The 16273-nt window shown below is 45.0% G+C and overlaps 1 protein-coding gene across 1 annotated transcript; it reads left to right on the forward strand.

Annotated features, from left to right (window-relative positions):
* The first annotated feature begins 2305 nt into the window (after window positions 1–2305).
* csrnp1b (cysteine-serine-rich nuclear protein 1b) lies at window positions 2306–15253 on the forward strand. Its single transcript, XM_034572173.1, has 5 exons — window positions 2306–2640; window positions 9162–9354; window positions 11191–11450; window positions 11551–11847; window positions 11977–15253. Exons 2-5 carry the CDS (start codon window positions 9180–9182, stop codon window positions 12961–12963), a joined length of 1719 nt encoding a protein of 572 aa, XP_034428064.1. The 5' UTR covers window positions 2306–2640; window positions 9162–9179; the 3' UTR covers window positions 12964–15253.
* The last annotated feature ends 1020 nt before the right edge of the window (window positions 15254–16273 follow it).

Below are 16273 nucleotides of genomic sequence, written 5' to 3' on the forward strand. Positions count from 1 at the left end.
AAGAATACAAATATCTCAGGATACAGGTTTCATACACGTTGACGCCCAAAGAGTGTCGATGTGTGATGAACAACAAACAAATGTTTCCTTGATGTATTCGTCTTGTCCTGCTCAACCCAGTCGCCGCCCCTGTCCTGAATGTTCTGGAGATTTTCCTGTTGTTGTGAACACGTCTGACTCGGACAGTCTCCCGCTGTGTTCTTCATATGTGAAAGGCAAACTCATTTTCCAGAGTTCATGTCTGAAAACAGCTCTAATGTGAGAACAGAAACACTCGGAGCCTGATTAGAGTGATAATGGGGCCGCTGTCATTCAGCCTGATGTTCTTGTTTTGCCTCGGTGGCTGACGCCCTCGGGCTCCACAGGCTAGTGAGAAAAGCAGGAGACAATTAGCATAGCTCTATGTACACAGCTTCTATGAAACCTCTCTCCAAATATTCCCCGTCAAGCACCTGTATTGACATTGGCAGGACACTTTGCCTCGGCCTACAGGTCCGGCCGAGAGTGAAAGCAAAGCATCTCAGTGCTCCGCTCAAGACTCGTAAATACCTGAGAGGAGGTTCACTGAAGGGTGTGTGTGTGTGTGTGTGTGTGTGTGTGTGTGTGTGTGTGTGTGTGTGTGTGTGTGTGTGTGTGTGTGTGTGTGTGTGTGTGTGTGTGTTTGTGTGTGTCTGTTTGTGTGTGTGTGGCAGCTGCTGAATAAGAGGCGTTACAGACTGATCACATCAATGATTACAACACAGGGGAATTTCATCATTAGAGGCCTGATGTGAAATCACTAATGTACTTCAATGTTAAAATTCATTGTTGAACTTTGGAGCAGTCGTTTCAGGACTGACGACAGGATTTCTCGAAAATGACCTCAACCAAACCCCTCCACACTGTTTCTTTCCTTATTTAGATTTTTCATATTTTATTTAATGAGTTAGCTGAAGTTATACTTTCTGTTAGTTTTGTATGAACGGATCAGATATTTCATTTAAAGGTCAACAGCGGCATAAACCCAGCAGCGGAAACTCTTGATGAAAAAACTTTTCATAAAATTTTCCTATAAATAGGCAAACTTCCTAGTTTGTGAGGAAATTGTGAAATAAAGGTTTTTATTTTCTATCTAAAGGTCTGAATGCTGTTTCAAAGCCCTCTTCATGCTGTCAGGAATAATTAACGTAGTCGGTTTTGTTGTTCTAAAAGTAGTCAGTCGTCGGTGGTCGCCTGGCAGCCAAGAAATAATCCAGTGCATAATCCCTGTAAAATACCAAGTGTCATTCTCACACATGTTTATTTACATGTTGATCTATTTTTATTATGAGGTACTAATAAAGAGCTTCAGATGTGTTGCGTCAGAAAAGAAAACCCCTCAAACATACAGAAGAACCTCTGTGTTTGGAATGAAAAAGAAGAATCATGACTCAAAATCAATTCACTGGCTTTTTCTGGATCTTTCAGCCACATCTCCTGGTCTTCCTTGGGGCTTTAGTTGATATAGATTCGTGTTTTTTTATTATCTAAACACTAGAACACAATAAAGGCAACAGGTTATGGATCACAATTTGAAAATGCATCTCTGATTGTTTTGTGTTCAAACTCTTGTTTCCTTTGAAACCCAAACTTCACTGCTGTGTTCCATGAAAAAGAAAGTGAGTCATAATTTCAGTTTAGTCAGATTCTTTTCTTTAACTGGAAATAAGCCACACCACGCAGCATCACAGCACCTCCCACGTCAGAGATGATCTTATCCACCCAGTGATGACACAGCTTCTCACCCGTTTGCTCACGTAGAAAAGAACCTGAGGGATGAGGCATTAGAATAAAGTATGAAATATAAGGCTAATAAATAAACAGCAATTATTTAATGTGGAGATTTGAGATGTTTCACAAAAAAGATTTTCTGATTAAAACAATGCATTATTGTCATTAAAAATTGTAGCCTATAGTAAATGTATTATATTAATCAATCTATCTATCTATCTATCTATCTATCTATCTATCTATCAATCAATCTATCTATCTATCTATCTATCTATCTAGTTTTCTTTCTATCCATCTATCTTTCCACCCTTCTTTGTATCTATCCATCCAACTACTTTTCTTTCTTTCTTTCTTTCTTTCTTTCTTTCTTTCTATCTATCTATCTATCTATCTACCTATCTATCTGACATATTTTCACACTCTCACCACCAGAGGCTCAGTTCAGTTGTGACTACACATAATTGTTATTAATAATAATAATTATTAATAAAAAATATGAATACAGTAGCGGGTCGTGCGTGTTTTGTCACGCAGGTACGAGGCTGTGTAGTAGCCTGCGGGCGCAGTGGGGCAGGAGGACGGACGGGCGGGCAGGAAGCGGCGTGGGCAGCCTCCCTGTGTCACCGCCTGCGTCAGACCAGACGCCAGGAGGGAGTTTTCCACTGACGAAAAAGGCTGCGCTTCTCCTCCGCCTGCCACAGACAAGGGAAGCGCCTCAGCTGCTGCGGAGCCCCGTGCGGCGGCAGCACCACGCAGACAATAGCACCGAGAGCTGTGCGGGGATAAGCGCGTTATTTATTCGTGCCATTTGGATTACTTCCACCTTTACCCCATCGGCTGTTCACCCGACGCCGTCCTGTCCCTCATGGTGATCGGATACTGGGATTGGTGGTGAGTATTTTACAGAAAACAGGAGCGGGGACGCGGCTGCTCGCTGGGGCTTTTTTTTTTTTTATTGAACGCTCGCTAATTTCTGGGTTTTAACCTCAGCTCAGCAGCGAGGACAAGTTTCCTTCCTCAATGGCAGAGTCATTTATTTCTAATCATATTAATAACGGTGGAAATCTGTTGAGTTTATTTGTGTTCATTGTTTAGAGGCTGGATTTCTCTAAGAAACACTTTGACGCTTTATTGTAAATATTGACAGGATCCGGCTGCTGGTTAAAAGTGACTTTAAACGGGGGGGAAGTGGCTCCGTGACGCGCAGGTGATCACACTCTGATCGTGGCACGGACGTGGAATTATTTGCTGATCCGCTCCATTCACTTATCGATCAAATATCGATCCGTCATTACGCGTGTTTGTGGTAACTTCTCGTGCGTAATTGTCGTCTCATCCACATTTGCTGTGTGCTCACCCTCCGTCCCTCTCCCTCTCCGTCTCCCCGGGCTGTGGATTCGTTTGTGTGAACTGTTGATGAGGTCGGGCTTTGTGTATTCAGCCCGTGTGGAGTTGTTCTCGCTCACCTCCGCGGTGCTGGTGCGCCTCTTGCAGCGAGAGCGACTCCTGACGGCACTGCATCCGAGCGCACAGCTGACAGGGCTGCTGTCATTAGAATTAGCATTAATCACGAGGAATGATGGGAGGAGGAGGAGGAGGAGGAAGAGGAAGGGAGGAAGACATGAGGAGAGACGGTGTGGCCCTCACGCGACGTGCACGAGATTTAATAATTGATTTTTGATTGATGATTGATTTTATATATTTTTCACCTCGTGCAGGTGAGCCAGGTGCGCACAGGGGATTGTTGAGCCCCTTCATTGTTTGTGCAATTCCCCACAACAGCGTGTGTGTATTCGGCTATAATCTCTTATCATAATCAATCAGTGTGGCGCATACATGACCATAAGTTTGTGATTACTCGATTTGATGGACAGATGAATAGAAACATCTGTCATTGTATTCCGAGGCTCTTATTTTTAAAGAGCCACACCGTATATGTAGCTTCTAAGCGGCTGAATCAATGTGTGCGTCTCTAGCGCGACCTCACCCGGATCATTTTTGGAATCATGTTTTCTGGAATTAGGCTACAGAGCTGAATGATCCTTTGTTTACTGAGAGCCGGTGTGATGCTGTGCTTTTCCTCTGCCATGCATTCCTCAAGCAATGTGCAGTGCTGTTAAATAACACTTTATCTCCCCTTGAGTTATATAATATTCCATTTTTACACCTTTTGAGTTCCCACTGTGAAAGAAATGATAGTAACTGACCAGTTTGTTGCCACTCAATAATAGATGGTAACTTAAATGGCAGCCGAGGCACAGAGAGCTGAGTGCAACATTTGGAGTTATTTCAACCATGACAAATACCGTCCGTACCCCCTGACTCCCTCTTCTCCATCATATGATCCTGTACTTAGCTAACCTTGTGGTGCCTGCAGCTGTTAGACACAGCATAGATAATCTGGATGGCTACTTCCTGTGCACTGCAGTGTATGTTTCACAACCTCAGGAAGCGCACACATATACACACACACACACACACATACACTTGCAGTATCCGTCTCCCCAGCTGGGAGAGGCAGCAGCAGTATAGTGCTGAGTTCAGACAAGGTTGTCTGTGCCTGCTTCATTTTGGTCACGCAGGATGGCCCCTCTCTTTTGTGCGAGGAGACGGGGAGGAGGAGGAGGTGGGTGGGTGGGGGGTGTTTCAGGGACTCTGCTGACGGTCTCCCACACAGCAGTAGAGAGAGAGAGAGAGAGAGAGAGAGAGAGAGAGAGAGAGAGAGAGAGAGAGAGAGAGAGAGAGAGAGAGAGAGAGAGAGAGAGAGCTCCCATCTGCTTTGTCCTCTCCCAGCATTCCATGCTGCAAGTGTCCCAGACTGGAGCGTGACCCCCTGAACCTTAAACCACCTCCTCCCTTCTTCCACACACACACACTTCCACACACACACTTACAAAAGCACACACATGCAGACAAAAAGCTGCATGTTTACTGCATGTTCACTGCAAAGCAAAGGTTGTTTTTCTTGAGACTCAACTTCACTGCTCAGTGTCTTTTCCACACAAACAAATATGTCAGAATATTAAAGAGAATTTGTTTTTAGTCTTGTTTTTTATCTACAGTGTCAGAAAAGTGGCCCTATTGAGTAATAGTAGAAAGTATTACTCCTGCAGGGATCGACTGGCTGTTCAAGTTATGCCTGCGCAACAGATTAATGACAGCTGAGGGCATGTAAGGTCCACGTGCAAGCTAATACCCTGTCAGGTGTGGCTCGGAAAGGTAGCTGGCCCTGCTGCCTTGTGGGAGTAGGACTTTCCAGTGGTTAGCAGCAGAAAACACATCTGGGTTTGATAGAGCCTGTGTTCTTCTCCCACTATTACAGCAAGAGTGGCGCTGCCAGAATGGAATTCCTGCGGCTGGGAGACATGACATTATTTATTTGTTTTGTACGATTCTCCCTCCTTCTTCCCACTACCTCTCCTTTTTGGAATCAGTGTGTGTGCACGGGTCGAGGCAGTGGAACAGAATGTTTCTGTGGCACGGTCTCAGCCGGCATCGGGCCTCAGTGGGAACAACAGGCTCATAGAGGAGAAAGCAGGAGCTCTCCCTGCTTTGTCCCAGCAGGTGGAGCGCTTCTGAGTCACAGCTGAGCTCAAGAAAGCAGCCAGTGTTTCCCCCCGGCCGCGCAGGAGCTGGAATCCAGCTCACTGTCACGTTGATGACTCTGATCAATTACCCCCATCTCCTCAGTGACAGAGCTGGAAGTGAGAGGTGCAATACCTTGAAGCCTGAGGAGGAGGAGGTGGCCTGCCCAGACACGCTCCCACACACACACACACACACACACACACACACACACACACACACACACACACACACTCCCAGGCTCATCATTATCACATTTTATGAGCACTCGACTCAGTCAGTCACTCACTCACTCACTCAGACAGTGCACATGGGTTGTCAGTGTGCCATGTAAATGCTCTCAGCTGGCTGAGATTAGTGTGACTTGTCGCTCCCACCCTCCTCTGTTATCAGCTGCAGAGGGGCTGGACAGGCAGTGTGAGGGGGCAAAGTCAACTGTGACTTGTCCTGTTGGGCTGTGGGGGCAGACAGGGCCAGTTCAAACAGGCTGCTGGTGCCTGTCCGTGCCTATCCAGGGATAAGCATTTTTCTTTTTTTGTTATTTTTTTAGTTTGGAAAATATCAATTGCTTTTTGTCAAACTGGGAAAACTAGAGATGACGGTAGGGATCGGTCCACTGTAAAATCATAAAACAGTTATGCTAAAAGAAGTTCTTGTTACTTTTTTATTGCGTGGTATTTTGCAAAATCTTCCAAAATGAGTCATTAATTAAACCAACATTTTTACATCCTTTTGAAATAGCTTCCTTAACAAGGACTTGAGGAGCCGTGTGCAGATGAAATAGAAATGAATTGGGATTGTGAAGTCTTATTAACAGCCTGTAGCTGCATGTATCAAGATAATATTATTCGACTGACATAGTTATGCATCTGGCTTGAGCTGTGTAGTGCTTCTGGTGACAAATCTCCTCGCTGCAGATTTATCTTCCCAACTCTTTGACAACTGGCTGGGGAGCACCTCAGCGGATGCATTCCTTATCTGCTGCCTGTGTGCGGTTGATGGAATGACAGTGATGCATAATTTAGTGCGCGTTGAGAACATGCTATGCTCCATCTCTGGCTCGGCTGTCCGATCACATCCATTCCTTGTTTAGTGCTGACGTTCACAGACGGCGCTCGCTCTGTATTCTTCTCTTTTTTATCTTTTTTTCTGTCCTCCCTTTTGCAAATGAGTCAGTGCACGATTGTAGTCTTCTTTACCCTCAGTCCCTCGCTCCATGCATGCGCTCTCCTGGCCTTGTTCTGTGGGTGCCGCGGCTGAGCAGCCTGAGAAGCTCCAGATTGACTACAAGCCGTCCCCTTGCCAGGATTAACCTCTCGCCATTGTTTCTGCCCGTTGAACAGGATTAACAAATCAATGTGTCAGGTAGACTGCAGTCAAGAGACAATGACCCACTTCTGACACCACTGCCCCTCCATCCCTCCCTCCCTCCCTCCCTCCTTCCCCTTCTGCCTCACTGCAGCTTTTAATTAGAAAGACTTTGCTTAGCTGGCGCTATGCTCTCCCCTGAGGATGCCTCGCAGCTTTGTTTTCTTTTTTTTTACAAGGAATTGGAGGTGGGAGCAATGGCAAAAAATGTAAGGTGAAACCCATTGGTGCTCCCCTTCTCTCTCTCTCTCTCTCTCTCTCTCTCTCTCTCTCTCTCTCTCTCTCTCTCTCTCTCTCTCACACACACACACACAGCCTATATGTGCTGTGGTGTGCTGTTTCAAACACACATGTCCTCTGATGAGTGAATACATGACCCACAGATGCTGCACCCAGGTGTTTTCTAAAAGCTCTTAGGGCAGATCCCATTATTATTATTATCATTATTATTTCTTGTTCCAATAAGCTGATGGGACGGGAATTGAAGCGACTGCTTCTCTCAAATTCGCAGAAGAAGCGCCGAGGTGGCCACGGTGCAGAGAGAGAGTCTTTTGTGTTTGTTGCAGAGATGGCATATGAGGCAGCTTGACCTATTGCAAGGTGATTCATTCATCATACGCTCACTGGGGACGGCAATATCTGACTGCAGCAATAACAATAACTCCCCATACAGCTGCAACGCTGCCCCCACTGCCTACACAAAGGTGTCAGCCTCTTGCCCTTGATTCTGACTTATTCTTTATCCTTGTCAAAGGGAGAACTGGTTTTGCATAATTGCTCCCTGTTGCATGACACCCCCCCCCTCCCTCTCTCCTTCCTTCCTTCTCTCCCTCCCTCCCTCCACTTGCATTCATGCTTTCGTTTTTTTCACCTCTCTCTCTTCTACGACTGCTGACTCTTACATAACCTCCTGATAAGACCAACAAAGCGTGCAGGTGACACATGAAGTTAAAGTTCATGTAAAGTCATTGAAGGACCTCTAACGACATGGCGCTGGTAAAATCAGTGGGGAACGACAATTTCGCCTGTTGGCAGCTTGTCCGTGTGTCTGAGCCATGTTCGGTCTAATTGGCATGGGTTAGATTTTAAGATCCGTACTCTCTACTTATCCAAAATGAAGCTAAAAAAACATCGGAAAGTGTCACAAAATCTTTTCTACAAAATTATAGGTATTACCACGCAAATATTTGGACTGACACTGCTAAAAATAACCAAAAATTAAAGTGCATGCATAACAGGCTGAAGCTGCAGCAGCTGTAAGTCATTTGGCTGCCACTCTGAAGACAGTAAACAGTTGATGGTGAAATGATCTCTTTATGGGGAAAGTAAAAAAAACTCTTTCCCACTCCACATCATTGTAGGGAGTGTCTACGCTGGAGTGGAGCCCAGTCCTGTCTTCCCTCTCCTCTCACTTCCTTCCTCCCTCCGCCCCTGCCGTCTCTCCTTGTTTGAGTTTGCAGGAGCTCGGCCTCATGTACTGCGAGCGACCATGACCCCGTCTCGTCTCGCAGTCGCCATCGCTTCCCAGAAGTTGCAAAGAACGTTGTCTGCTGTTCGTCAGAGCAGCGTGACGCATTTATGTCCGATAGCCATAAAACACAACATGTAAATGTCGGTGGTTTCTGCTGTTTTTCCGGTGGAACAAGGAGAGACAGGAGGTGGATTTGGTCGAGCTCTGAAGGGAAGTATGCCTCGACTAAAATAAGATTTGAAGATATCAACAAACCTCGTAGTTGGTGGAGGTATCACAGATATTAGACAATGTTTCAGGGAGTATTGGAGCATAACTGGCGTCCCCTCTCCGTCTTCATGTCTCTCTCTCTCTCTCTCTCTCTCTCTCTCTCTCTCTCTCTCTCTCTCTCAGTAGATTGATTGTTTTTATTGCTGAACCAGCAGCCCCTCTCACGGGAGCTCTGAAAGAATGCATTCAGGAGTGGCATTACAAAACATCTTGACTATGCATAGCTGTACATATTTACTACGAGGGCCAGTGAGCACATTAAGCAGGACAATGGGCAAATTGCCTCGGCCTGCGTGTTTAATAGTGACGGTTGCGGAAAGGGAATGGTTGAGATGAAATGTCTATGGCCGGATGATTTTGTCACCTCGGCTTGTGCCTTTTTTTTTTTTCTTTTTTTTTTAATCAATACGTTTGCTGAGCTGATGGGATTTGGAAGAAGGTGTGGGATCCAGTAATTGTTGACTTGTGCGAATGGGCCTGATTGATTGCTTCCTGTGACACGGTGAACTCCCACTCTCAGCTGAGAACAGCAAGAGTTTGGGATTCGGTCTCACACTGCCAAGCACCGGATTCGCTTGTGCCAGAAAAACCCGCGTTTGCACAATAGCATCCATGCAACGTACGAATAATATTAATTAATTTTGTCCTTAATGGTCAGAGCTGTTAAAATAAGTATGACTGATTTGCTAATAACCCCTCTCTCTGCTCCTTCCTGCAGATTGCTCGCACCAGCACCATGAGTGGGCTTCTCAAGAGGAAGTTTGAGGAGGTGGATGAGGACCCATGCTACTCCTCACCCTCCTCCCTGTCCTCTGCCTGCTCAGGCTGGGACTCGGAAGGGGAGAGCTGCTACTCAGACACCCTGGATTCCACTCCCAGCAACCCCAGCTCCCCAGCAACACATTTCACCAGTAAGTGTCCTTTTCCAGTCACAGTAAATCAGAGAAAGAGCTGATGGTACATACTTTTTAATGCATGCTCTCGCCTTGTCTTTACTGCTCTATAGAGGCTCTGATAACAAACCCATAAAAACTAGGGGGGGGAGATTAAGGAATTTAGGCAGCTGGCAGCCCATGAAACACTTCACAGAAATGATTTCAGACTTCTGCAATGAATACCCTTTTTGATTTCATGCCCTAAAGCTGCAAAATGGCTAATCGCATTATGCAGTGACTGCTCACCTTGGCTCCACCTTCTTCCCAGAACCTTGCTCACCGACCGAGCCTCCCCCTGCTGTCATAATTGCGGGTCTAGCAGCTTCGGGGTGTTTCTGTCTGGACCTGGCGGCCTGTAGGGGACCCGGGCGAGTCAGAGAGGGATTGTAGTGTCGGAGGAGAGGAGGGCAAACAGTTGTGAGGTTTCCAGGATGGTGGGGCAGGGAGCCAGGAAGAGAAGTGTGGCAGCTTGCCAATGCTGGAAACACACAGAGCCTTGTCTGAGGCCCGGGCATGCTCCCAGCACAGGTGCTGAAAAAGGCTGAGTGAAGGGATAAAAAAGAGAGGGGCAGGACAATCAAGAAAAGAAGGCACACAGACACCATGTACAAGAGCAGATGGGGTGGGGTATTATAATCCAGTGTTTGTGTTGGACAGAAAGTTGTTGCCATTGTGATGTTGAGGAGTAAAAATTGCCAGCAAAGCCGTCCCATTTAGATACAGCGGAGAAGGTGTCGTTTGTCTTCTGCAGGTGTCATAAGCCTGACTGGATTTGATGGATGTGAAGCTGAACCTGGCACTTTATTTCATCTGCATCGCCCCTATAGCGGCAGATTAGGCGGCTGCTGTGTGATTCTCGTTCTCTGAGCTTCACTTATCTCGACAAGTGCGCGGATTTTCCCCGTTTGACTTCTGCGACTTTTGAGGGCAGCTGTTCAGGGCGTGTCATACAGGAAAGATCTCTGACTGAGAACATGAAGTTTCCCACCACGCGATAAAGGTAATTCCCAACACATGCTGAGTATTATCATCGTTTTCTGTTCCCACACACACAAAAAGACAAAGAAAACATTGGTTCTGGCGGCTCAAGCAGAGGAAAAACTCTTTTGTCTGTAAGCGAGGCTCAGAAGTCATGTTGAATATTCTGGGCGGAGGAAGTGGAATTTATAATAAAGCTTAAATAATTGTTGGGCTTGTTCCTACATATGGTTCCACTCTGATTCCCATATGGTTTTATTGTATTTGTCTGGGTATAGAAACACGGCTGTTCCTGAATGTGTTTAACAGAGAGAGGACCTTTGACTCCTGTCAGTTATTGGACCATTTGTGGGGATTGTCAGCGAGCGGGGTCGGTGGTTTTTATTCCCGCCCTGAGAGCTGTGCTTCCACCCGCCGCCCCATCCGGAAGCCTCGAGCATTCACTCACTGGTCTGTGATCTGCTTCCTCCACTGTGTTGGCCACCAGAGGAACATTCCAGGGCTGGGTTTTTTTTTTTTGTTGCACGGTAGGATGAGAAACAAAGCTGAAAGGATTCTTGGAAGTTTAGGTTTCACTGTACAGGATGTCCGTGTGTTGGCCTCCAGTGAGCAGTGTGTTTTAATTGGGTACATGATAAGGCTCGGTTGAGGACCAGGGCAATGAATCAGAGGGGTGTCCTTTTACAGTCTGTGCAGCCTGTTTGCACACCCAAGCGATGGGGCATTATGCCATCTAGTGGCACATAGAAATAGTCACTGCAATTCAAAAGAATGCAACAACCCCCCTTCTACTCAACGAGATGTATTCAAAATGTATGTTTCCTCCATCCACAGCAACATCCATTCTCAAGAAGGCCAAGAGAGCACGGCGAGGCAATGTGACCTTCGACCAGGTGACGGTGTTCTTCTTCCCTCGGTGCCAGGGCTTCACCAGTGTTCCCAGTCGAGGAGGATGTACTTTAGGCATGATGCAGCGCCACAGCGCGCTCCGCACATACACACTCGCGGAGTTCGCTGTGGAGCAGCGGCTCCTACGTCGGGAGAAATTCCTCAACAGACTCAGGGAGGAGAAGCTGGATGCTCTCAAATTGAAGGTTAGCAAACTTGCCCTTATTAACTTACGGATGCCATCTATAAAGCCCAAATCAATCTGTTATCCAATGTAATTAAACATGGTCCATTTGTTCTCTCCAGCTGACTAAGAATGGTACCCAGGAGAGTGAGGAGGCGGAGCAGCTGACGGTGGACGACATCCCCGAGCAGGACATTGAAATCAGTGGAGCCAACCTGGACGAGGGCTCTTTCCTCCAGCCTTACCCGTCTAAACGCCGCTACGCCCTGCTCAAAGCTGCCGGTGTGAAGAAGATCGACAAGGAGGAGAAGAGGCAGCTGCACGAGCTGAGGATCTCCAGGGAGAACTGTGGCTGCGACTGCCAGGGCTTTTGTGAGCCTGAGACGTGTAGCTGCAGCCTTGCAGGCATCAAATGTCAGGTAAGAGATCCCTGAAAACTATATGCTCAGTTGGATGTAGAGATTCAATAATAAGAAGATCCAAACACAATACAGCTGGTGGTTATTTTACATGTATTTGACAATGAATTCTGCTCCTGCTTCCTACAGATGGATCATTCCTCTTTCCCGTGTGGCTGCACCAAGGACGGCTGCGGGAACACAGAGGGTCGCATTGAGTTCAACTCCACCAGGGTACAGACGCATTACATTCACACTATCATGAAGCTGGAGCTGGAGAAGAGGCTTGAGGAGCAGTCGAGCACCGAGGAGGAGGAGGACAACACAAAAGTGGCCACCTCCATACCAGCAGTGCCCTCCTTCCCCTTTAGCTCAGAACTAACGGCAGCTGGAGAGAACAGCTGCAGCAGCGATATGACGGATTTATCAGATTCGTCGGGTCAGAGCGAGGATTCGGAGGCAGGCGGGAGCCCGTGTGAGCATCGAACCCAGCTGGACGTCGATGAGAAAGGCCTGAGCCGCATCCTCAGCTTCAGCGATGTAGAGAACTGCTCTAGAAATAGCAGGGACGGTGGGGATAGGAACAGTAAAGGCACTTGCTGCTTAGATCAACTGCAACCGTCTACGGAGGCATTTAGTAGCTTTAGCATGGTGGACTTTGCTGACGAGAACGACAATATAGACGCTGCACTGTTGAGCTCCGCAGACGATCACACAGACAATCGAGCAACAGCCATTTCAGAACTTTTGGATGAGAACGCCAACCAGGGAAACGCCCTGTTCCATAGCAGTAGTGTGCCACGCACACCATCCCCCACCATCGACCGCTCGGCGAGCTACAACATGGACCTTAGCCTGTCCTCGGAGTCGGATCTGGAGTTCTTTGACGGCTTCCCGTGCTTGGGGTCCAGCTCGCTCTACAACTCCCTCAAGGAGTACGAACACATGGACAACTTTTTTCAGTTTCAGTTGCCTAGTTACCCCAGCTTCCCTGCGGCGAGCGACCCCGGCACCTGCCTCCTGGAGTCGCTGATGGGCCTTTCAGAGTCCGTCCCGGAGCCCCCCGCCACATTTACAGACAATCAGCTGTTGGAGGAAGCCATGAAATTGTCTGTGATGGAGTCTGTGAAAGTTTGACGAAACATGCAAATCTGTGGACAGTGCGAGGGAGAGAAAAAAATGAGTTCGGGAGGGGACTGAACATGCACATAAGATGTCAACGTCACACATGTTTGATTTTTTTTTTAGAGGAAGCTGTGATTTCCCTCTTGCCTAATAAATGTTCAAATTCCAGACTTGCCTTCAAAACGTTAGCAAAGCAGTTTGGGATTAATGCTGTGTGAGATGGCAGCTAGTGTTAAAAGTGAAAAAAAAAAAAAGATACGAAACAGAGATCAATTAGACCGGGCCCACGGAAACCAATGATGGCTCTCAATTCCTAAGAAAGCTCTTTTAACCAAACCAAGATCACCAACCATATGCTAAACGGGAATCAACCTTTTAACGGGGCCAGGTTGGGTATCTCAACACAGCTGAATGTGCACCTCAGGGATTTTTTTCTAGCTTTCTAGCTTTTGGAGGCAATGTATGGTGACCATTGCTGTGATGGCCTTCATATGAAACCCGAGTCTGATCACAACTGTTCATGTCCGACACCCAGACGACTTGAGCGGGTGGGGGTCCTCCCTGTGTTGCATCCTGTAGCTAGTGGACTCTTTCTCCTCGAGATCTCTCCCAACGGGGTCTTATATGGTACAAAAGAAAATCCCTCTAAAAGTCTCTTGATCAGCACTTTATCTGTGAAAATAGTTATGTATGAATAGGCATTGTTTTGGTTGCGTGGGGTCGATTCAACAGTTCAACGCTAAATTAACGGAGTTTCTTATTTATGAGCTTGGTATCTCGAAGTGACGGCTCATACCATTCAAATCTGTAGCTGTATTATCTTTATTTCTTTTTGTTTTAAATTATTTCCTCTTACGATTTAATTTTTATTTATTTCAGATAAAGCCTACTTTCGTTTGAGAAGCACTGTGGTATGATATTTCTCACCCGAAAGTGCAATCTTCCTTCCTTTTCTCCATATCATGTTTTAGGCATCGTTATGGGAAATGGGACCACAAGTCCATCAGAAAGTATTTAATATCTATTCTCTCATACATTTAACATTTTTTTTGGTAACTTATTATGTCATTATTTTCATTATTAGCTATTTAATTTAAGACGTTTTGGCAATAAAATGGGCTGTTGGGAAGTTTACTGGATGTGCCTGCTTATCAGGGGAGCCATGCTTGCCAGTGGTGTGTGCACAGTGCTTCCATTTAAGCTTTGGGACTGAAAACTGTGGATTCTCCCTAATCACTGAAACTAAATTATGGGTCTATTGTATTGTTGCCTATAATGTAACCATAGAAAATTACACTAATATTTTGTAACTAATTTATGTAGGTTGACAAAAAGAATTCTAATCACTGACAAATTGAATATTTTATTAAGAAAAGCAAAAATGAGTAATTTTCAATCCGGGACGACCTTTGTAATATATGAATTATAGAGAAATGTATACTTATGAAGGTTATTGCTCTCTAGCATTCTGAAGTATTTTTCATAGGCAGTCTAATGGTTAGATAACTTAGCGAAATGCCACTAAAACTGAGTAAATTGCAAAGATCAATTTGATTGTACTCTGGATTATATTGGAAGTCTGTGACTTGGGTTACGACATGTTATAAATAACACGTGTAAAAGGGTTTTGTGGATAAAAACTGCATATATTATACACTTTTTATCGGGCACACAGACCCTGAAAATTGAAGAGTTGCCTCATTATCTACACAACAGAACATTTCAGCGGTGACTGTGCTGCCGCCTGTGTTTGAGGGACACTAGAGAGTTGATGTACATATCTCACCCTTTCTACAACTGTTTCAACAGCCTTTCTGGACCCTTTAGAAGTTATGCATGCAGGTCCTGTTTGTTAAAACTTGTTCTAATTAATTGTATACTTTGAAAAAGTGCAGCGTGCACCTCGGAAATGTATTATTCGCTTTTTGCCTTTTTGATTACTTTTCAACATCCATCCAATATATGTTCTTACGCCATGAAGAGGGCACTGATTTTTGCAAGCAAACGTTTGTTTCTCTTGTACAAAACATCAATTCTCATGAAGAAATGGCAACAGTGAGTGTTTATCAATGTAATGTATTACAGTACAGCTTTTTTAAAATGTTATTTTCAAAGAAACGTGTCTTACTTTTTTGCCTTTTGTGTCGTACATATTTCTGCTTGAATGGTCCTGCAGAGCAAACAAAGCTGCTTTATTTTTTACATATTCACACTTTAACCTGCTGTTTAAATACTGTTTCTTTCATCTAAGCCATTTTGACAGCCTGTCCCTCCAAATAATAATAAAAAAACATTTTCTAAATGCTTGACTATGTGGTTTGTCATACGTCAATTTGTTATAAAGATAAAGTCCAGGTCCTGCAGCGTAAATCCCACTTGAGTAAAGGTAAATAAGTATTAAAGGCTAAATATACTATACTATACTATCAAAATAAGTCCTTTATATAATTTAGTGATTTTAGTGTTACTGATGTGTGTGGTCAGTACTTTCACCTCTTTGGGGTTCCGAGTTCAAATTTCCGGCCTGCCTGTGCCTGCGTGGGTTTTCACCGTGTACTTGACTTCTTCCCACAATCCAAAGACATTCACCTCCATAGGTTTGAATGTGTTTGTCTCAAAGTGTCTGTCCTGTGATAGACTCTATACCTCTAGTCTGGCTCCAGCCTCCTCCACAACCCGAAAAGTAGAAGTGGCACAGCTAACGTGCACAAGAATTATTTAGCTGGTGATTATAGCTGATAACCTAATAACTTTACACAGTCTGCTGTTTGGTCCAGTGGTCCAAAACATAGAGGTAATTTTTCTTTTCATACAATGATTATAGAGAAAAGAAACGGAGCAAACAAACAAACCTTATTCTTTTCTTTTTTCCCTTTTTAATCTTTGCTTTTTGGCAAAGATTGGAAAATGTGATCCCATAGGGTCTCAGAAAATCATTATTTGATGGAACTGTTAACTACTCAGATATTCTGTGTTCATTATTTATTTTATTTATGTAAACCTTTTATCTGAAGTGTAACAAGCACCAAATTAAATAAATGTAGTAAAAGTACAATACTTCCCTCTAAAATTCAGTTTAGTAGTGATATCAAATTAAGTACCTAAATCCTTTAAAGTTGGAATCACGTACTGGACCAGAGTAAATATGCACAGTTACATCCCACCACTGATATTATGTCATATAATGAACATGTGCTGCATAAATAAAGTTTAGATTAAGAGGCAGGAGATTAGCAAATGTCCCATGTTTCACTAATCTTATATAAACTTGGTATTTTATTGTAGTTTTGGCTTCATGATTGAAAAAGGCTGCATCGTCAAA

This window comes from Hippoglossus hippoglossus, chromosome 20, assembly GCF_009819705.1.
Source record: "Hippoglossus hippoglossus isolate fHipHip1 chromosome 20, fHipHip1.pri, whole genome shotgun sequence".
Taxonomy (NCBI): Eukaryota; Metazoa; Chordata; class Actinopteri; order Pleuronectiformes; family Pleuronectidae; genus Hippoglossus; species Hippoglossus hippoglossus.